This window comes from Rhineura floridana, chromosome 3 (assembly GCF_030035675.1).
Source record: "Rhineura floridana isolate rRhiFlo1 chromosome 3, rRhiFlo1.hap2, whole genome shotgun sequence".
Classification (NCBI taxonomy): Eukaryota; Metazoa; Chordata; class Lepidosauria; order Squamata; family Rhineuridae; genus Rhineura; species Rhineura floridana.
Window position 1 is genome coordinate 53,667,928 of NC_084482.1, and position 22,451 is coordinate 53,690,378.

At 42.6% G+C, this 22,451-nt stretch overlaps 1 protein-coding gene and 1 non-coding gene across 2 annotated transcripts in view; one reads left to right on the plus strand and one right to left on the minus strand.

Moving 5' to 3' along the window:
• Positions 1–22,451, plus strand: part of TBC1D16 (TBC1 domain family member 16) — a 72,322-nt gene that overhangs the window by 7,455 nt on the left and 42,416 nt on the right. The window contains 2 exon segments of the mRNA XM_061615806.1: positions 5,316–5,563; positions 10,074–10,686. Coding sequence (XP_061471790.1) covers positions 5,383–5,563; positions 10,074–10,686 — 794 coding nt within the window. The 5' untranslated portion in view covers positions 5,316–5,382.
• LOC133382613 (5S ribosomal RNA) lies at positions 14,238–14,356 on the minus strand. The gene has a single exon (XR_009762010.1). It is a non-coding gene; the product is annotated as a 5S ribosomal RNA (ribosomal RNA).

The following is a 22,451-nucleotide window of genomic DNA, read 5'->3' on the forward strand; positions in this document are numbered from 1 at the left end:
AGAGTTCAAAACAGTGACTACTTGAAAGGGATGAACTTGCCATGGTTGTTCCTTGCTTTTAGTAATGTCTTAAGCTGCAGTCGTAACCCCATTTACCTGGGAGGAAGTCCCATTGAATTCATTTCTAAATAGACATGGCTAGGATTGTATTGTTAGTTGGATTACTGTAATTCCTTATATGTGGGGTCTACTTTGAAAAAAAAGTATTGAGAAGCTTAAATTATTTCAGAATGTGGTACCCAGGGGGCTAATCAAGGTCTGCTGTGCCAAACATAATATTGCTGGTACTTAAACATCTGCACTAGCCTAATGTGTTTTGGATGTAATTCAAAGCACTGTTTTTGACCTATAATATCTTAAGCAGCTTTGGACCAGGATATCTGAGGGACCACTTTTGTCTGTATGAAGCTACCTGTTTGCTGAGGTCTTCATTGCGGGTCCTGCTCTCAGTGTCCCCATCGCAGCCATCTGTTGGGGATTAGAGCCTTTTTTGTGGTGGTGCCATGTCTCTAGAATATCTTTCCAAGTGAGAGCTGTGTGCTGCCTGCCTTATTATATTTAGGTGACAGATTAAAACTATTTTATCCTCTCAGGTTTATGGCAAGTCATACTCATATTTGAGTTTTGCGTTCTGATTTTTTTTTTTTTTTTACTGATTGCTTGCTCCACTGCTGCTGCTTCTGTTTAGTCTTTGGTGCATTTGCTGTTTTTAAGATGTGGATTTTATTGTTTTAAATAGTAGCCCTAAGGTGCCTGGAAGGTGAAAACACAGCATATAAATGTTTTAATAAATAAATAAATAAATAAGGTAGAAGTGTATTGCAAACTTGAGTTTTAGATGCTTCATTTTCTTGCACATGGTACTACAGGAAGCACTGGCTGCTTTCATTGTAGTGACCGCAAGAACTCAGTTCTTGTATGTAACCTGCCAAGTGCTCCTCCTTGTCTGACAGCTGGCAAAGAAAGCCAGGCATCCTTATTCTTGCTGCATCTATGTTTGATACTGAACCATTCTTCCACAGACTTGGCTTGTAGTATAACACTTAATCAAATACAACACCCCCTTCAGAAGATGCCTTTCGATTCTATTGCGGCTCCTGGGACCTCTGCACTGCTGTGGCAATTTCTATTGTGTAGCTTTAATGATGTAGCCAAGCCCCTTTTCTTCTGATCTAAATAAATGCAAAGTAAATCAGTTTGCATTATTAATTTTTTGGCGTGATCTGCATCTTGTGTTTATCCCCTTCTGTGTCCTTATGCTTATTCACAGTCCTTTCTATCTTTTTTCTGATTATTCTTTATTACTCTGCTGTTTCTTTAAATGAAGGGAGTTTTTAGAAGAGCTGTGCCTATCAGTTTTTTTATATTTATTTGTCTATCACGATCCTGACACACACACACATCTTCTGACTTGCCTGATAGTTGGCTCGGGTTTTCTGTATGTCTTCAGTGATTTGCTGTAAGAAGCATGCTGCCTTGCATGCCTTTCAAACATTACTGGGTCCTTGTAACTGTGCCAAGTCTTCAATAGGAAATTCATGCTTCTGGCCAAACCATTCCCATAAGCCATTCCACTTCTTTTCTTTCTGATAAAGAAGAAATGTGCCGTTGGAGCAAGTGTGGATTGGTTGCAGAAAACCCTGCCAACAGGATCCTGTCCTTTGGCCATTTGTTCAAAGGGGAAGGGCCTTAAAAGAAAGAGGCCAACTGTTTGTGTTGCCTCCTGAGTTCTCTGCTGAGAGAGCAGTCTTGGGCATCATCACCACGAAAATAATCTTCAGCTGAATGAAGTACCTTGCTGGCTGTAGCACAGGTGTTCAATGGCAGCAGCTGATGTATAGGAGGAAATAAAAAATAAATAAAAAGGGTGTAAACATTTTTTTTAAAAAAAAGCAATTGAAATTTTATTTCATCACACATTATTACATTACATATTGGAAAGAGCATGGAAGGGTCAGCTGCATGGAATGCCAGCTGTTTTCACACAGGAGGAACTGGACCGCAAACCTGGAATTTCTACAGTACATGAATTGCAGCATAAATTGTTTTAGAACCAGGGTGAGGAACTGTTTTGGATCCATGGGCCAGATCCTTATTAGGATCAGTCTTGTGAGCCAAATTTGACAGGTGGGCATGGCCATCACCTGTGAACCATGTGCCATCATAATTACATCATGTGATTGACTGGCAGGCATCCCAACCCATCTGTCAAAATTCCCGGGGGGGGGGTCCCAAGAAGCATCAGGTACTGGCTTTCTACTCTCCCTTCTGCTGGCTGGTGGTGGCGGCAAGGGGGGGGGAACCCTGCCATCACACCACCAGAAAGGAAAGAAGAAAACTAGCGCTTGCTGCTGGCACTTGGGAGCCCTGCTGCTTCCTTCTCTCCCTTCCAGCTGCTCCCGAAGGGGGAAAGAAGAAAATACTTTCCCAAGTCTCCCCGCTTCCCCCATCAAGTTCCTGGCATCGGGGACTTGAAGGGGAAGGAGGACTTTGAAAAGGCTTTGTGAGTCTTCCCCCTTTCCTGCTTTAAGTTCCAAACATCACAGACTTGAAGGAGGAGGGGAGGAGACTCACAAAAGCTTTTCCTAGTCTCCCTCCTTCTCCTTCATCCCCAGTGTCGGGGAATTAATGGAAGAAAGGGAGAGGCTTTTGTGCAAGCTTTAAGACAGCCCTTGATGTCTGTTTGAGCAAATGAGAGCTCAGGAGCTGTCTTAAAGCCTTTGCAAAAGTGTCCTTGAAGTGGCTGGTATGTGTGCTGCTTAGAAGGACGCTTTTGCTTAGGGCTTTAATCCCTGCTCAGATGGGTTTGGGGATTAAATCCTGGTGCTTTCACTGCATGATCTTTGTGTCTGAACAGGCAAGAATTGTTTTCACCTCTTTCTTCCAGAAAAAAATGCTGTTCTTGCATTTTTCCTATGGATGTGTTTGCTGGTCCCTGGCTTTGTCTTTCCATTTTGTACCTGTGTCAGAAGTGTGATTTTGGGGTTGTCTCTGTTCTTCAGTGAGACAAGATAAATGCATAGGTCAGAGAGTTTGAGCCTGGCTTCACCAAGAGAAGAAGCATGTGAAATTTAAAAAATGTCTTGGTGAAATCAGTCCATGTTTGTTTGGCTCAAAAATAACGGAGGATCACCTTATCAGAATGTTTGGGAATATACTCCCTAATGGATGGCAGGGATGCATTTTCTGAAAGGCATTACCAAGGGCTGCCTCCAGACATTTTCACTCAAATGTGTGTAGCTCTTTAACTTGGTTCCTCACTTGAATGATTGTACAGCGTACCAGATGCATGATACAGATGAAATAGGCCGTAAATCAGAGGTGGCTAACCTTTTTTGGCCTGAGGGCCACATTAGAGATTGACCCACCCCTCCAAAGACTGCATCCCAATGGCGGACATGGCCAATGCATGCTTACTCACATATGCACACTCCCTCCCTACGTGCAGGACATATGCATGCCTGTATACATATGCACATCATACATTCATATAGACAGAGCACACTGTCATGCACACATCATATATACAGCGCTCAGACAGACTACACACAGAACATGCATTCACGCATACAGGCAGGCACGCACATACACACAAACACACACCCACTTTCTCTGTTTCACTCAGCAGAGGAGAGGGGGTTCCTCCCCAGCATAATGCTGGGAAAGAAAGTTCTCCTTCTAGCCCAGTGCTGTGATGTGAAGGAAAAACCTCCCTGTTTTAAGTACTGGAGCAGAGGTACGTCCTTCTGCCTCCCTCCAGTTGTGCATATATGATGCTACTATGGTGGTGGATGGGAAAACCTGTCTCTGCTAGGTTGGCAGAAGGTACAAGGAGAGATAATCTAGGAGGAAGGAAATTCATAATTTTAAAGAATGGGTACAGAAAGTGAAGGGTTTGTGTGTCCATTTACATGGCTTCTTGGCTTTTATTTTGTGTGATTTTTTCCCCAGTTCATTGTTGGTAGTGCATCTGCCTTCCTTTGTTTCCTCCTCCCTTCTCTCCTATCTGCATCTCCCTCTCTCTCTTATGTCTGCTTGTGTTAGCTTATGCATGCGTTTTCTCTGGCCAGCTTTCCTGTGAATTATTTAGGGGGACAGGCACACCATAAGGGTTGATCTGGGCTAGCTTCCCAATATTTCTCTCTCATTTTCTACCTGTTATCTCCTGCCTGCCATATACAGATGAGGAAGCACTTGCTGCTGGCATTGCAGGGGATGCCTTAGCTGGTATTTCCAGGTGTTGCTGCTGCTACAGGGACTGTGGAAACCAGGTCAGGTTAGGCTGCCTCTGGGAACAAAGAGTACTGAACAAAAAGGGATAGGTCTGTGCTTGGAGGGGCTTTGAGGAGGAGTCAGCTCTCCCTTCATTTGTTTTTTTCTGGTGGACCAGGAACCAGTTCATATCTCAAGGTGGTGATGGCAAGCATGTGTTTCTGTCCGAGCTCCTTTTTCAAGAGGAGTCAAAGGCTGTGTTTACAAAGCCTTGTTGCTATGCTGCAAAAGGAACAATAGGCACAGCAGATCCCCAGATTGCGCTCCTGGGCAAGATGTTCTGTATTCTAGACTACTTGAAAGTACTTTCCCAACATCACTCAACAGAGATCCAAAAGAAATAGGCTATAAAGGAGAAAATATTTATTGACAATGCCTAGTGCATTCTGAGCTAAAATTAAATCTTCATCAGCAGCTATTTATATCACAGGGAGCTTCTATCTCAGAACATGTTGCACAGAAGTAAGTCCCTCTGTTTTTAATACACTGAGGTGGTAGGGAGGGGACAATAAGTTTTCTTAGGTGATTTTGGGGGGGATACTTCATCTTTCCGTTGAGCTGCAGACAAGAAGCTTAGTGTTAAAAATGACACCAGAAATCTGTGACCAAAGCTGTGAATTTAGAAGCAAATGCCACTTGTTCAATAATTTTGAATGAGAAAAGAGAAACTCTAGCTTGCACATTCCAGTTCTGGTCTGTTAGAGGAAAATCAAGCATAAGTCTTTGTGGTGCTATCAATCTGTTGTGGCAGCATAAACATTTGTGATCCAAAGCCCATTTTGCTTGAAGTGGTTGCCTAAAGTAGGTTGGTATATATAGGAGGTGTGCATAGGATGGGATTTTTATAAAAATGAAGACTTTGCTTTGCTGTTGGGTTCTTCTCAAGCATTTTACTATTTTTTTCTGCTAGCCCATAAGACTGGGTCAATGTCTTGGAGCACCCCCGGTTACTTCTTTTGAATGAAGTCAGGCAGCATGTGTCTTTCTGTATATTCTGCTTATTGTTTTGTGCTTTCTGACACTTTTTCCTCCTTTTTCCCCAGGCAGACCATATTGTCTGAATTAAGTGCTTGACTGGAGTTGACAGAGAATGGAAACACTCTCTTGGCAATGTCTCTGGGAAGACTCCTCCGACGTGCCTCTTCGAAAGCATCTGACCTCCTGACCTTAAATGCCAGCAGTAGTGGTGGCGGTTCATCTTCCGTCTTGGACGGGGAGATTATCTACTCCAAGAACAATGTCTGTGTCCACACACCTGAGATGCTGCAAGGCATTGCAGAGCATCACCCAGGTGAGTGCAGATTGGAAATCTTGTTTTTCTTGGAAAGTTTGTTTTTCTTTGTTTCCTTTCCTTTCATTTATGAATCTCAAAGCAATTTAACTATAAAAACATCAATCATAATATATATAAAAAAACAATTTGAAGCCCAATACAGATAGGAATAAAAATTTCCACTTGAAAGACTCGTAGGAAGAGAAGGTCTTGAATAGGTGCCAAAAACATAATAGGGATGGAATTTGTCTGATATGTAATGGGAGGGAGTTCCAAAGGGTAGTAGGTGCCACCATACTAAGGGCCTGATTCCAACATGGCATGGAACAAATTCCTGAAGAGATGGGATCTGCAAGAGGCCCTGCCCTCTCCTGCAGGATGCAGTGAACGGTTGGATATATAAGGAATGAGATTATCTTTTAGGTATCCTGGTCTCAATCTGTATAGTGCTTTGTACACCAATGCCAGCACCTTGAATGTAGGTGTTGGACTTAATGTTAGGAAATTTCTGTGGGATACACTTGGTGCATAGCAGAATCTCTCGTTAACATTAACTGTGCCAAGAACATCTCTCCCCTAACTTCTTACCTCTTATTTCCAGTGCAATTTCAAAGTTGCTGTGGTGGGTCTCCTTAGTGTTTCTTACTTCTCCTTTCCCCCTTTCCTAGTGTTTTATTGTTTCTTACATAAAACATCTGAGTGTCTGTGGTGGTGTGTGCTATAGTAAAACAGTTTTTTAAAAAAAGACTGTCATCTTAGGGCCAAACTACATTGAATGTGGGATTGGAATTCCCAATGTTGAAATCTTAAAAATTGTAGGGAGAGGGAGATCTCACCCTTTTCCACCTGCACTATTTCTCAACTGAACTTGCTTTTCTCCCCCCCCCCCGCTCTGAAAATCTGCTCTTAACAACGCTGGGGCAAGGGAAAGACAATCTAATAGAGGTACCAGTCCTTTTCCACCACCTATGCCAAACAAAATAGCTTTTTGGGGGGGGAGGGGGAAGGATTAAACAATTCTTGCCATCCTGCCAAAGCTGCTTTGGGGGGCGGGATTAGATTATGGATTACCCTGTCACTGCATGTAGTTTGGCCCCTGGTATGCTTCCATCCATTACTTAAGCTACAGCAGTTTCAATCCTTTTCAGAAAAATAAGCACCATAACTGGCTGGCTGCAAGAAGGGCACCCTTCACAGTGCAGCAACAAGCATTTCAAGCTGAGAGCTTCAGCAGCTCATACCTCTGCAGGAAGAGTGTGTGTGCATTGTGAGTGATGCTGCTTGCATTGCGGCAGGTCCTGTTTAGAGACAACCAGACCATCTGCCATGCCACTGGGACATCCAAACTGTTATGTAGTATCCAACAGCTCTTTGCAAATCGTGTTTTGCTGTTCTTCACCCCCCATTTTTCAGCTGCTCAGTTCACCTGGAAGCTGATTTCCCCCACCCTTTCCTACCAAATACAATTTGGAACACAGGCCTGTCTATCATTGTTGGTAGTCTTTTCAGCACTGTTCATGTGTTTGTCAGATAAGACAACTGTTACTACTAAACTGTGATTGAACAAGCAGCTATTGCTGTCTTCTACATTGAAAGGCAAGCACACTCCCAGTGTGTCATGGTGTGATGATGCTGGGAAGCCATGGCTGTAGCCAGCCTGCACTCTCCTATCATGGAAACTTGTGAGGTGAAGGTACGGAATTCAGTATTTCCCTGCTCGTGCTGCAAGGAGCAAAGAAGTGCTGAACACAATGAGTGTTCACGCTGCATGTTTCTTTTACTAGACAGTAGCAGGAAGAATCAGACTGGTGGCAGCAGAATGCCGTCTGTAATTTCTAGTTAGGCCCACAGGGAGGCTTGATTTAGCAAAATATGACTTTGTCACCTGTTTAGCCTTTAAAACAGTATTAATAGTGCACATGGTTCAAATGCTATTTTGCATTTATATTATATTATATTAGATATTAATGAACTCTTTAGCACTGTCTTTGTGTAAACCAACTAATTTCAGAGTTTCTTTATTTCAAAAAATCAAAGGGTGTTCAGCAGCCTTCCTATTCACTGCCTTTGTATGGCCTAGAATTCAGTGGTTCTCAAACTTTTTTGGTTTGCGGCGTACTGTAAAACATATACAAATTTTCTGGTGCACTTCGTGAACAAAATTAAAAATATATTAATATATTTTAAACTATGAATAAAAATAACTATACAAATGGGTTTCTTCTCATTTTTAAAATATACTTTCATAATATTCACGGCACACCTAGTCACCTCTTGCGGCGCACCAGTGTGCCGCGGCACACCATTTGAGAATCACTGGCCTAGATGATCACAGAGATCCTCAACACAAAATGGTAGTGTACGCTTCTGCATTTAGGTATGCAAGAGGTGTCCATCAGCCTGAGAATGAATGAGTCTTCAGAAATGTAATCTTCAGGAAATGTGGTCAAAGGATTCCACTTCTTAGCCACTGTACTTCGTGGCATGGTATCGTGAAGCGCACAATGTCAGTCTTACTCTAAGAACACAATGCAAAAATTCACTCCCTTTGCTAGTTGTGAAAAAATTAAAACAAGCTCGCCCTGAATCTTCAGCCTGTGGTGAACCTAGATTTTGTCCATTTACAAAGCTGATTTACAGCCCAGGGAAGAAAGTGAAGGTGGGAAGACTCTAGTATAGAGGTAAGGGAACCTGTTGCCCTTCAGCTGTTGCTGGAATATAAATTGCATTCCTGGCCGTTGGCTGTGCTGACTTGGGTTGATGGGAGTTGGAGTTCAACAACATTTTGTCCCCTGTGCTATTTAACATATATATGAAACAGCTGGGAATGGTCATTAAAAGACTGGGATTATTTTGCTGTTATATCTGAGACAGGAGAGGCCGTGCATGACCTGAGCCATTGCCTGGATGCAATGATGGGTTGGATGAGGGTTAACAAACTGAAGCTGAATCCTTGTAAGTCAGAGACCTTGTAGGTGTTTTATTCCCAGGTCCAGAATTTTAAAGGATTGCATTCCCTTTGAAAGAGCAAGTTTGTAGCCTGGAGAGTGCTTCTGGAACTATCATTATCGCTAAAGGCTCAGAGTGCCTATCAGCAGCTTCAGCTGGTGTACCAACACATTACCTGGACAGGAATATCCTAGCCACTGTGGTTCACATCTGAATTACTGTAATGCACTCTATGTGGAGCAGCCCTTGGCATTTGTTCAAAAGGTGCAGCTCATGCAGAACACAGCAGCAAATGTACTGAGTGGAGTATCTACTCTTAAAGACACTACACTGGCTGCCTGTAACCTACTGAACCATTTTCAAGGTTTTGTTGTTGACATTTAATGCCCTGAACAACTCTGGACCAGGATATCTGTACGAATTGCCTTCCCCTATACAGATCTGCTAGGATGCTAAGATCATTGGAAGAGGCCTTGTTAGTGGTGCCTCATTTTACGTGTTGTTTGGTGGATGACATGGAAACGGGCCTTCTCTGTAGCGACACTCACTCTTTGGAATGCTCTCATTCCCCCCTCCCCCGCTATATGGGAGGCACCCACCATAGGGTGCTTCCAAAGACTGTTAAATATGTTGCTCAGGCTCTACCTGCCTGGCTCATTTTAGATACTGTGAACATCCCTGACATTGTTTATTGTTTGCTGTTGGTTTTATTTAGATTTTATGTATATTTTAATACTTGTCTGATCTGATGTTACATGTTTTTAACGTTTTAGTGTTGAATTTTATTCTGTAAACTGCTTCAGGACCCTTGGGCAGAAAACAGTCTATACATGATTTTAATAAATAAATAATAATAAACCATCTGGAGGATCGCAAGTTCCTCACCCCTGCTCTAATAAGCTCCCAAAATTCAACTAGATTGCAGCTTGGCATGAGCTATGGAGTAATACTTCATGATCTTAGGACCTTGGAAACTGCCTTATACTGAGTCAGACCCATTGGTCCACCTAGCTCAGTATTGTCCACTCTGACTAGCAATGGATCTCCAGTGTTTCAAACAGGAGCTTTTCCTAGCCCTACTTGGAGACACCAGGGATTGAACCTGGGACCTCAGATGTTCTACCACTGAGCTACGGCCCTTCCTATCTTGATCCACCAGGAATGGCATCCTTATTCTCTGGGTTGCAGTTGACCCCAAAAGTGCTCTGATGCTCCCTCTGGCAGACATGAAAATGATTTGGCTCTACAGTATGCCATTAAAACAAAAGGGCTGTGTTTTAACCTCCAGTACCGTGCTGGACTCTAAACTTGGAGAATAAAAAACACTATCCAAAGAGAAGGTCAGTCAACCAAACATTGCTCAAGTGAGCGAAGCTATTGGGTCTGGTCTGTGGTCTTGATGGTTGGGGGAGAGGGAAGAAGTTGGAGCTTAGAAGAGAGTTGGTCCAGAGGCAGGTGAGCAAAGGGAGGAGGTCCAGGCAGTAGCAGGAAATCGGAGCACCCAACTTCCTTTCAGAGCACCTGCAGTCTAGAAAGCTGGGGTTTGACTGTAACTATGGGGCACTGTGTTCTTTTGTAGGCTATTTGTGCCTGTACATGGAGAAAGATGAGCTGCTTGGAACCACACTTATCTTGGCCTGGGTCCCAAATTCCCGTATTCAGAGACAGGATGAGGAGGCCCTCCGCTACATTACGCCAGAGAGCTCCCCAGTCCGTAAAGCCCCTCGCAAGCGTGACCGCCGTACTCAGGGTTTTGGCGCCCCTATGCAGGCTTCCCCCTCTGAGCAGAAACAAGCTGTGACCCCAAAGGACGAAGAGGACATTCTAACCATGTCACAGCTGGTTAGAGATGTGGCTCATGTCTGCTCCCCTTCAGAGGAAGGGGAGAAGCTGTCCCAGGGTTGCTTGGCAACGGACAGCATCCACGGCTCAGCTCAGCCTGCCCACAGTGACTCAGGAATCTTATCGACAATCAGTTCTCTGGAGGAGCAGAACCGGCTGGAAGAAGGGCTGGAGGGCCAGCTGGAGACTGGAGAGGATGAGGGCTCTTTGGAGTTGTCTGCCGATGATGTTAGCAGAGACAGCACCTTTGACTCGGACTCTGATGCTTTCTCATCTCCGTTCTGTCTCTCACCTGTAAGCGAAGCACTTGTGGAGAATGTTGGCTCCATGTTCCTGGTTAATGAAAACAGGTGAGCATGTTCTTATATACCTTTTATGGGGCAGAGGCCAAAAAAGAAAGGGGAAAACCCAAGAGGAAGATTATCCAGTTGTAGAACTATTTGCCTGGTATTGATGGGCATTCATTCTTTTACCATCAACAATGCAATTTTATGCATGTCTATTCAGAAGTAAGTCCTCCCAAGGTCAGGTTTACAGCCTGTCTTGTTGAGCCTCAGAGGTGGAAACCCTGAATCCTGCTAGTCATCCACCTCTGGTGATACCCTTTCATATTTCTGCATTGGCAGTAGTCACTACAAACAATATGCCATGTGGTCATCTAGACTGCAGACCCCCACATGTTTTGAGGTAGCCACTGCTGTGGAGGTGTAGTTGCAAGCTTTGTCCATGGTGCTTACCATCAGATGCTTTGATTGTCACAATAGATTGTTACTTTAAATATAGATCTTAATGCATGTGCATCTCAAACATTTTTCATTTGTGTCATGTCAGGAATAACTTCTAGCTGGCAGACCACGTTCCCTCATAGCAAGTTGTTTCATTCAGTTTTGGGGCACTTCTGTTTGCTGCAGTATCTATATCCAGGGTAATTTTCAACTGCTTGAAAGATGGATGAAAGAGTAGATGAACAGTGTTTCCATAACCTGAATATATTATCATATCTTAGGCAAGGCATGCTGCTGTCTGCATAATTTAGTTTGCCAAGTTCATAAATTCCTATGCTGATTTCTTTCTCTGCTTTCCACTACAACTGTTCTCTAGCAACTTGGTATCTCTCTCTGTTCCTGTGCTCTGAAATCTAGATCTAATACAATTTACCATTCTGTGACAAACTTCACGTCTGATTTTTCTAGGGTGAAGATTTGTACTTTATCAATAAAATGTGACTGAAGCCACAGCTCCCCAATTTAGTGTGGTGGTGCATATTGATCCACTTCTCCTGGGTTTGCTTATGCTCATTGTGAGGGGAGGGTGCCCTCATGTGGCTTTTCAGTTATATTGCAAAATGGTGTATAGTAAAATGTGCAAAACTGGAGATGGCTGGTATTCAGAGCTGTTACTTTGAATTGTTCCAAGTTCCCATGTGCTTTTTGATGTTTTACTAGGCAATACACAGCCTTCAGTCTGTGGGTTGTGGTTTATAGAATCATAGGGCATCAAAGATTTCTCTTTGTTTCAAAAAACTTGTTGCCATACAAGGCATGCTTACTTGGAAATAAGTTCAATTGCAATCAAGTAGCTCAGGCCTTGCAAGCTATGGATGGGGTAGGGGTTTGCGAGGAAGAGGTTGGGAGAGTTATTTATTTATGCAAAACATTTCTAGGCCACTTTTCCAAAGCACTCTTGAGTTCCATGAAATTAAATAAATAAATTGTATTTTAGTTCTAAAAAAACCTTCAATAACTTTGCCAGAGAAGTCAACCAAACTTGAACTAGATCTTGAAGTTCTTATACCCCATATGTAAGGCTCTCCTGCTGTTTTTCAGCAGGCTTGGGGATTGGCTGAAACACAAGACACCTTTCAAGCTGATCAGCTTCCTGCATTTGCATTATGGTAGGAAAGGACAGAAGTCAGATTAGATAATGATTTTCACATTTTTAATTGTTCCATGACTTTATAGCATTGCACAGTGACGCATCTCCCAAGGCTGACATGTCAAATCCCAGTTCTGGTTTGCTTTAATGCGCACTTTACTAATTTAATTTTTTTAATCAAATAAATGTGATTTTTTCTAATTAATAAAAATGAATTGATTGTTCTCCAAGTTGTACATAAATTCCTGTTTTAAACCTTTAGTGATTGTTTTGTTCTTGGACATGTGGAAACTACAGTAAAACTGGGCAGGAGGGTGATCCCATTGTAGTTTAGAAAAGGGAGGGAGAGCTGTCCAAAATACTGAAGAACCACTTTGCTAGATCTGGATGTAAAGCAGTGACTTCATCCACCCCTGTTTGTACATTGGCTTCTGTCTGTTGGAGGAAGCTGGAGTGTTGCTGAAATCAGTCATGGTCCAATGCAGTTTCAGCCTCAAGTCCAAGTTCCAATTGAATTCCTGAGAATCTGCATATGCAGGACTGTAGTGAACTAGTATAGAGCACTGTTCTTCAAACTTGGGTCCCCAGATATTATTGGACTACAACTCCCATCATCCCCAGACAGCATGGTCAGAAATAGTAGGAGTTGTAGTCCATCAACATTTGGGGACCCAGGGTTGAAGAACACTGGCACTGAAGAATGCAAACAAATCAGGGCAGAGTTCTTTATTGCAGTTGTTTGAAATTATCATGTCCTTCCCCTCCAAAGTAACAGAGGGAAAAGGATGGATGTTCATGTGATTTCAAACCTAGATCCTCCCGTGCTGAAACACATTTAGTTGTGCAATATGCCTGAATTGTTTTGGAATGTATCTTTTCAATACATGCACAGAGTTGTTTCCCAGACCGTGCAAGCAGAGATCTGCTTGCACACCAGAACTTCCCCTTCCTCTCCTCCCTGCCACACATTCTCAAATTCTGCTCCAAAGGGTTGTCCAACTTTCTGGAGAAGATTTCAAGGGCTCACAGGATGCTACAGAGGGGAAGAGAGAAAGGGGAAGTTCCATTGTGTAAGGAGAAATCTGTCACATGAGCAGAACAGCAGAGCTGGATAAAATCCAGAGCTGGTATTAATTTCCAGTGTGAAGCTGTGCAATCGTTCTGTTTGTAGAGGCTGGTGGCCTGTGGTGACCACCCTGTACTTTCAACAGTGCTAGAAAGTTGGTAGGTAGGTAGGTTTAAAAAAAAAGTCCTAGAAGCGATTCCTGGACTTGTTGTTGTTATGTGCCTTTTAGTTGATTAGGACTTATGGTGACCCTATGAATCAGCAACCTCTAATAGTATCTGTCGTGAACTACCCTGTTCAGATCTTGTAAGTTCAGGTCTGTGGCTTCCTTTATGGAATCAATCCATCTCTTGTTTGGCCTTCCTCTTTTTCTACTCCCTTCTGTTTTTCCCAGCATTATTGTCTTTTCTAGTGAACCATGTCTTCTCATGATGTGTCCAAAGTATGATAACTTCAGTTTCATCATTTTAGCTTCTAGTGATAGTTCTGGATTAATGTGTTCTAACACCCAATTATTTGTTTTTTCGCAGTCCATGGTATGCGCAAAGCTCTCCTCCAGCAACACATTTCAGATGAGTTGATTTTTCTCTTATCTGCTTTTTTCACTGTCCAACTTTCACATCCATACATAGAGATCGGGAATACCATGGTCTGAATGATTATCTTTGCATTTGAGGACCTTTTCCAGTTCTCTCATAGCTGCCCTCCCCAGTCCTAGCCTTCTTCTGATTTGTCTCCATTTTGGTTAATGACTGTGCCAAGGTATTGATAATCCTTGACCATTCTAGGCAAAAGCTTCCGGGACTAGGAGAGTGGAAGTCTACATATGTTGTTGTTGTCGTTATATGACTTCAAGTTGATTATGACTTATGGTGACCCTATGAATCTTTTTGGATATATTCATAGGGTTTTCATGGTAAGAGGTATTCAGAAGTGGTTTACCATTGCCTTCCTAGTCTAAGCCTATGGCACCTGGTATTCCCAGGTGGTCTCCCATCCAAGTACTAACCAGGCCTAACTCTGCTTAGCTTCTGAGATCAGACGAGATCAGGAGAGTTCAGGGTAGTATGGCCGTAGGCCTACATATGTTACTACATTGAAAAGCTAATATATAATATATAGAGGTGTACTGCATGTATGTAAATGTATGTGACTGACTTGTGCTTTTTACCTGTCTGATAGATTCTCCTCTGCCCCCAGCCCTAACTAATTCTGAGACTTTAGGGCTAGTAGTAAACTTTCCAGACATGCTCATATTCACAGTGTACAGTTATACTCCCTTCCATCTGGAGGGTGCAGTTGGTCCACTTCTGCTGGTTGCTGCAGTCTTGGCACTTCAGAGTCACTATATAGGCCACTGCTGCCTATCCAAATTTTTAATTCAGTTTTAGGTGTCTTTTCCCCTCTTTTTGTTGTGCTGCTGAGCAAGCCCTTTAGTTGTAAGAATGGCAGAGAGGCCTTTCAAATTCACAGGGTGTTCCAATAAGGCATTTTTTTCACTGTCCCTCTTTTCAGGGCTGTAATAGTGTCTCTGACTCTATCAGGTCATGTTTGTGACATGCAGGCTTCCAAAAGGCTTTTGCCTAGAATGGTCAGCATCTCTTTACTCCGAAGAAGGCTGTCTCTGTCTTCTTGCTGTGCATTACATGGTTAATGCTGTGTGGGCAAGTTTAAATATAAATAAAACATGAAATAATTGTGCAAGGTTCAAAGGCCTGTGCTTGGATAGATTCAAGCTGAAACAGGAAAACAGCAGGGATGTAGTGTGTGTGTGTGTGTTGTGGCTCTGTTATGTTATGCCCCATAGCAACATAGGAAGTTGCCTTATACTGAGTTGGATTGTTGGTCCATCTGGTTCAGTATTGTCTACACTGACTGGCAGTTGCTCTCCAAGGTTCCAGGTGGGGACATTCTCAGTCCTATGCGGAAATGCCATGGATTGAACCCGGGCCCTTCTGCATGCAAAGTAGACGTTGTACCATTGAGCTACGACCCTTTCCTGTAAATACTATAGGAATGACATCAGCACAAATCAACAATCCCCTGGTGTCCTCCTCCATTTTTTATTTTTATTTTTTGTATGTATAGCTAGTTCCTTGTTCCATTTAACTGTTAATGGCAATAGTCACTCAGTGCATAGGCCCAAAACATGCGTTATCTTCGCAGTATCCCCTTCCTTTGTCCTGGTTCATATGCTCCTAATTCTCCCACACGGAAGAGGCTTCCTCTTTGCAGTCACATGGGGGTGGGGATTTCATATATTTTATTTATTTATTTAATACATTTCTGTCCTACCTTTCCTCCAAGGAGGTCAAGGTGGCATACAAACACGGTTCTTCCCCCTCCCGGTTGTATCCTCACAACAATCCTGTGAGGTAGGTTAGGCTGAGAGACAGTGTCTGGCCCAAAGTCATCCAGTGAGCTTCATGGCCAAGCAGGGATTTGAATCCTGGTCTCCCAGGTCCCAATCTGACACTCCACATAGTCTCAGATCATGCAACTGCCCCATGTATGCATGAGCATCCCTCCCCCAGTCTGCTGCTGTTGCTGAGGGAGGGAGATGCTCAATCCAAGCCTCAGCATGTTTTTAAGTGTTGCTTTGGACCGCCCACACCCTGTTCACACATTGCTTCTTCCATGCAGCTGCAGTGGCGGAGCCTCTGTACATGGAGAAATCCTGAATGTATGAATCAGGATGTTGCCTTCTAGCTGCCATGTCTGTGTTGATTCTAGGCCCTTGTTGGAAGATTTCTAGAGGAAGGAAAGAGGCTTTGCCTCAACAAGGAGCTTATGGCTCAGGCTGAGAGATCCTTGGGCTGCTCTCCTTCTCCTTTGTGACCTTCACAGCAGAGAAGGAGCTTCTGCTTTCCAGTTGTATTCTGTTCTCCTTTATTTTAGATGTTCCAGGGCAAAACCCTCCCCTGAAGGCTTGCATCAAAACCAAAATTAATCAGACAATCAATCAAACCACAACCTATTTTTTTAAAAATGGCATTAAAACCTAGCAGATGTTATTCCATCATTTTTAGGTTGATCCTTGTTTTGTCAATGAGATTTGGGGAGGGGGCTGCATTGCCAATTCTCTTTAACATTATAATAGACCTATGGCATTAATTTACAGTGAGAGGGAGTAGCTAATTAACTCACTTCTCAGCACTGGCCTGCTGTTTAATTTGCTAGCCAACCACTGGTTTGTGTGTGTGTGTTCATCTTGGCAAACTCATTTTGTATACACAGAGGCAGAGCTCCTGTTATATAATATAATAATTCCGAATGTGTCAGGTGCTTTTCTTGTATGCTACTGTGAGCACACTTCTAATTTTCTGGTTCACTACCAGATGCTGCCTGGTTCTGTGGTTTGTTATGTGAACAAGTGCTCCCCTTAATGGCACATGGAGTGCAGAAATACATAAAACCAACTAGAAAAAGCAGTTGGGTTCGAAAGAAACTTCCATCTGTCCTTGACAAGTGGGGCTGCAATGTGTAATCAGTTTAAACAGTTGTCAGCTCAAAAATGTTGCCCCAATTAATTGGGCAGCTGATTTTAATGTTTTACTTTTTTAAACTGAAAGTACTTAAAATGGCATGTGGCATTTTAGAATAATTTTCCTCCTATAACAAAATGGACGTCTACTGCTATATGTATGAGCATTTTCTAAAAGCAAAGAAAATATGCTTCTTTTTTGAAAGCTAGTGTGTTGTTCATATGCAGAATTGCTTCCATTTAGTTGACCAACTAATCAATTAATTTATTGAAACTAACAATATTGATTACAGTAACTGAGTAACAGCCCTAGTAGTAATGCAGTGTGTTTCTTTCTAGCAAAGCCAATGGCAGCAGCTTGGAAACCAAAACTTTTTTTTTGGGGGGGGGGCGTCAGTTGTGCACAGAAAAAGTGTAGCCGCTAAGAGGCAGCTTCTCTGGAGTCTGGCTTGATGCAATGCTTGCATATTTCTTGCCCTTTCTGTTCAGACTTCTTTCTAGGGAGTTGATGATTAAATTGCTTTCTTGTCCAGCACTGTTATTGGGCAGGGATTATGCAAGTGTCTGTGGTGCTGCTGAAGCAAGTAGCAACAGTATGTGGGATGTTGCATCATGCTGTTGTGGCAGTTCCCATGAGAGGCTGGTGCTGCTGGCTTAGGTCTCTGTAGAGTGAGCAGGAGACGAAATTACTGGCAGAGCAATTGTGAGCCCTAGGTCTGCATTGGGTGGAGAAGCACGGGGGGGGCAGGGAATACCACACTTTTGGACTTGGTTTCTACTATGTAACAGTGACATGAGATTGATTTTATTTTTATTTTATAATCCACTTTTCTTTATCAAATAAATTCAATACAGTTAACAGGCAACCTACCCAAACCTGCCTGCAGTCTGTGTTCCTCTTGTGTTCTTCTTTCATTGCATAACAATAGAGGCGTATGGAGTCTGATTATCTGCTGTGTAGGCATCTATTCAGGCAGCATATTAACTGAAATAAAGCAAATTATACTTCCAAAAAGGTAACTGTGTTGGTCTGTCATAGCAAAAACAGAGAATCCAATGGCAACTTTGGCATGTCAAACTTGCAAACCAAACCTAATTGCAAGATCTGTCCAGAGGATGCAGTTTAGATCTCTTTAGGCTCCCGTCCTTGTTATATCACCCAAGATGAGAAAGCTTAAAATGACCAGCTGATTTAAGGTCCCCATAAAAGTTTTGAATGTGTGTTTTTACCGTGTCTGATCACTAAGTGAACTCTTGTTCTCCTTTGTCCATAGCTTGTCATGTACCTACAGTAGATTGAACTGAATCATAGAATAATGGACTGTAAAAGTGTCAACAAATGGGCCTATTTCAGTGAGATTATAGGGTTATGTCAGAAATAGGGAGAGGTAAATTTCCATCGTCTAAGATACCTGCAGGACAAAAAAAATAATAATCCAGGAAAGAGATCAAGCTAAGAGGCTGTACCTTCTTTCCTTTCCTTGCCATTTCCATTTAAAAAAAAATGATATTAGTGCAAACCAAACCATCTCAAGGAGTCTAGATTTGACATAAAGCGGAGATGGGAATCTCAGGCCCATGGCCTTCCAGGCCTTTCTGTCTGGCCCTCAGGACTCTCCCAGGCCATACTTCCTCCCTGGCCGCACCCATCACCAACAGTGGTATGCACACACCTTGAGTGTTTTTGCCTGGCTGGAACATGTCCTTGCAATCTGATAATTCTTCCTTGCCTGGATGGAAGATAGAAGTGTGTAGAAACTAGCCTACTGTACAAAGATAAAATTCACATTAATTGCTTGTTTCACTTTTGCTCTGGCTCACTCCTGCCACTGATATGTGGCTCCTGAAAGGTTGTTCAGATAGGTCTGTGGTCCTTAGGGAGAAAAAGTTCCTCACCCCTGACATAAAGCATAAAGACAGGATTTCTTGGCCTGAGCATACACCTGGCTTCTTGCTGTGCTTTATGCTTTTAATATTAGTTCTGTTTAATATTACTGTGTGTCTTTGTGACTGTTAAATCTGGTTAACTATAAGTAAAGATTTGATCTGATTTGAGTTTACTCTGGCAGAGGGCTGTGAAAGAAGAGTAGCTTTGTAGATGTGAGGTAATGGTGCCTTAAGGAGCCACTTTGAGGAACTGGGATCAGAACAGGAAATGTCAAAGGTATGAGCTGCCTAGCATTGTGTCAATGTTTAAACAGCGGAGGGATTATCTTAGGTAGGCTTTGTTTCATATAGGTTTCTTCCTAGCCCCTGAGACAAGGGAGCCACGGTGGCTTTTGATGGATTGTTGACTTAAGATGCTGGTTAATTAGGAATGGAAAGCAATTGATTTCTTTTTCTTTCAGTGTGAGAGATATCCAGAGTGAACCAGTTTAAGAAACAGAGTTGAAGCCAATTATAAAGGTCCACAAATTTGACTTTTGTGTAGCCCTTTTCCCCCATAGGTTTGATTCAGGTTTGTGTGGAACCTTTGGCCTTCCGGATGTTGCTGAACTATAACTCCCATCAGCCCCAGCAAGCATGGCCAAGGAACAGTAGGAGTTGTAGTTCAGCAATATATGGAGGGCCAAAGGTTCCCCACACCTGGTATATATGGTCAAGGTCTTCTGGAACGGAATGGGACAGCAGAGGAGCCTTGAATGCATTGTGGCCTATCTTCTCCCCCCCTCCCCCCCCAGCTCAGCAGACCCATACAGGTGTCTAGCTCTTTCTCTGCCCTACCCAGGAGAATTTTGTAGCCCTCCACAAATCGGAGCTGCTTGTCTCCTGTATGCATACCTGTTAATAAAAAGGAGAGGAGGAATGATTTTCCAAAAAGAAGTGACATCACACTCTGGCTTGAGATTTTGCATCCTTTACAGTAATGTGTAAATGCTTCCCTTTATCATGAAATGGGTGGTATTTGGATCTATTATCATTTTTATTGCTATGACAAACCATACATTGTCTAGAAACCATGGCTTTTGCAACATGGGTGCTCTGTGTAGTTAGTTATGGCTTGTGGTATCTAGAGACTTCCTACCATGGTATGGATAAGTTGTTAAAGTGCACTTAACTGGTAACTGTTCAGAAGATGAGGGCATAATCAGGTACATGCTGCATGTTTTCTCTCTTCAAATGATATGAACAATGGGTTTGTCTCACAAGGTGTTTTCCCCCTTGCAGTAATGGTGAGGGTAGGAACTCACTTTGCTTGGAATGACTTCTATTGTCCTCATGGGATATATTTCAGCAAAACAGAATAATTTTCAGCGAAAGGTTAGAACTAATGTGACCAAGTCACCTGCAATGACTGTACTCAAAGTGAGTTCACAACCAATATAAATAAAATACTCAATAACTATCAAGCTTATTACAATAAAGAATGCATAATCAAAACACACAGTCTCATAACAAACATTTCACTAATCAATACTATATTAAATTCAAAACAATTTATTATACTAGAATAGGTGTGGGGAACCTTCAGCCCTCCAGTTGTTGCTAAACAACTGCCATCATCCCTGCCATTGGCCATGCTTTCTGGGGCTGATGGGAGTTGTAGTCCAGCACCATCTGGAGGGTGAAAGGTTCCCTGCGCTTGTATTGGGACATAGTGTAGGATAGCATTAAATAGCAAGCCACAGTTCATCATGTGATGGGCTTATTGGTCCAATGCATATGTACAAGACTAATAGCACCGTCTAATGTACGTGCACTCGAAAGAGTCCCATTGAGTTCAAAGAGGCTTACTTCTTGGAAACTGGGTACATGATTGTATCCCAATGCTGCAAGCCTATATACCGACCTTCCCCAACCTGGTTTCCTCCTAATGTTCTGGACTATAAATCCCATCATCACTGGCTGGGGCTCATGGGAGTTATAGTCCAAAAATCTGGATGGAACCAGGTTGTTCCGGCTGCTGTACACATTCCTCTGGGAATAAGTCTCATTGAACTTGATAGGGCTAACATACATCCTATGCATGTCTATTTGGGCAAATTCTCTGTTCATCCTTGTTTTCTCCCAGTCTTCAGTTCACAGGGCCAACATATTGGGTCTTTCTTCTGTTATGTAAATTTTTATAGATATTAGCAGAGATTGTCACAAAAGAACAAAACAGCAGTTGCTCTTGCCCCGCTTCCAACATCTTCCTCTGCTCCCCATGCCTTCCACTTCTTTTTCTTTCTCTGATCATTATCACCCGGGCCCCAAATAACACTAAGCCAAAGCTAAATCATGGCTAAGTGTGAATACTTGAGTATGTGGGTTCTCAACTGTAAAAATTGTGGCTGCTTCACTCCTCACTTGGTCATCCTGCTGGTGTGCTACCTGAATTTAAGCCATAGTTTAGCTTAGTGTTGCATCTGAACCTGGTCTTGTAGTTTGTCTCGCCCTAGACAAGCCATGAGCAATAAGCCAAGAACAAAATTTGGCTACAGCTCATGGCTTGTCTGGAGCAAGACAAACCACAAACCCAGGTTTGGGCGTAACATTAAGCCAAACCATGGCTTAGGTGCAGATAGTGCGGCAGCGGGATTACCAGGTAAGGAGTGGACTAGATGTTCCTGGTGCTTGTGTGTGTGTGTGTTATGTGCCTTCACGTCAATTATGACTTATGGCGACCCTATGAATCGGCGACCTCCAATAACATATGTCATAAACCACCCTGTTCAGATCTTGGAAGTTCAGGTCTGTGGCTTCCTTTATGGAATGGATCCATCTCTTGTTTGGTCTTCCTCTTTTTCTACTCCCTTGTTTTTCCCAGTATTATTGTCTTTTCTAGTGAATCATGTCTTCTCATGATATGTCCAAAGTATGATAACCTCAGTTTCATCATTTTAGCTTCTAGTGATAGTTCTGGTTTAGTTTGATCTAACACCCAATTATTTGTCTTTTTCACAGGCCGTGGTACCCGCAAAGCTCTCTTCCAACACCACATTTCAAATGAGCTGATTTTTCTCTTATCCGCCTTTTTCACTCTGCAACTTTCACATCCATACATAGAGATCGGGAATACCATGGTCTGAATGATCCTGACTTTAGTGTTCAGTGATACATCTTTGCATTTGAGGACCTTTTCTAGTTCTGTCATAGTTAGCCTTCTTCTGATTTCTTGACTATAGTCTTCATTTTGGTTGATGACTGTGCCAAGGTGTTGATAATCCTTGACAAGTTCAATGTCCTCATTATCAACTTTAAAGTTACATAGGTCTTCTGTTGTCATTACTTTAGTCTTTTTGACGTTCAACTGCAGTCCTGCTTCTGTGCTTTCCTCTTTAACTTTCATCACCATTCGTTTCAAATCAATACTAGTTTCTACTAGTAGTACAGTATCGTCTGCATATCTTGAATTATTGATATTTCTCCCTCCAATTTTCACGCCTCCATCTTGGTCCAATCCCGCTTTCCGTATGATATGTTCTGCATATAGATTAAACAAATAGGGTGATAAAATACACCCCTGTCTCACACCCTTTCCAATTGGGAACCAATTAGTTTCTCCATATTCTGTCCTTACAGTAGCCTCTTGTCCAGAGTATAGGTTGCACATCAGAACAATCCTGGTGCTTGTAGCAGCAGTAAAATGGCCCAAGCTTTTTCACTCAGCTCTCAATAAGTCCAGCAATAATCTCTTCTAAGGAAGCATGGCCTGCTGTGTTTCAAGTGCCAGAATTCAAACCAACATTGTTTCATTGAACTATAGT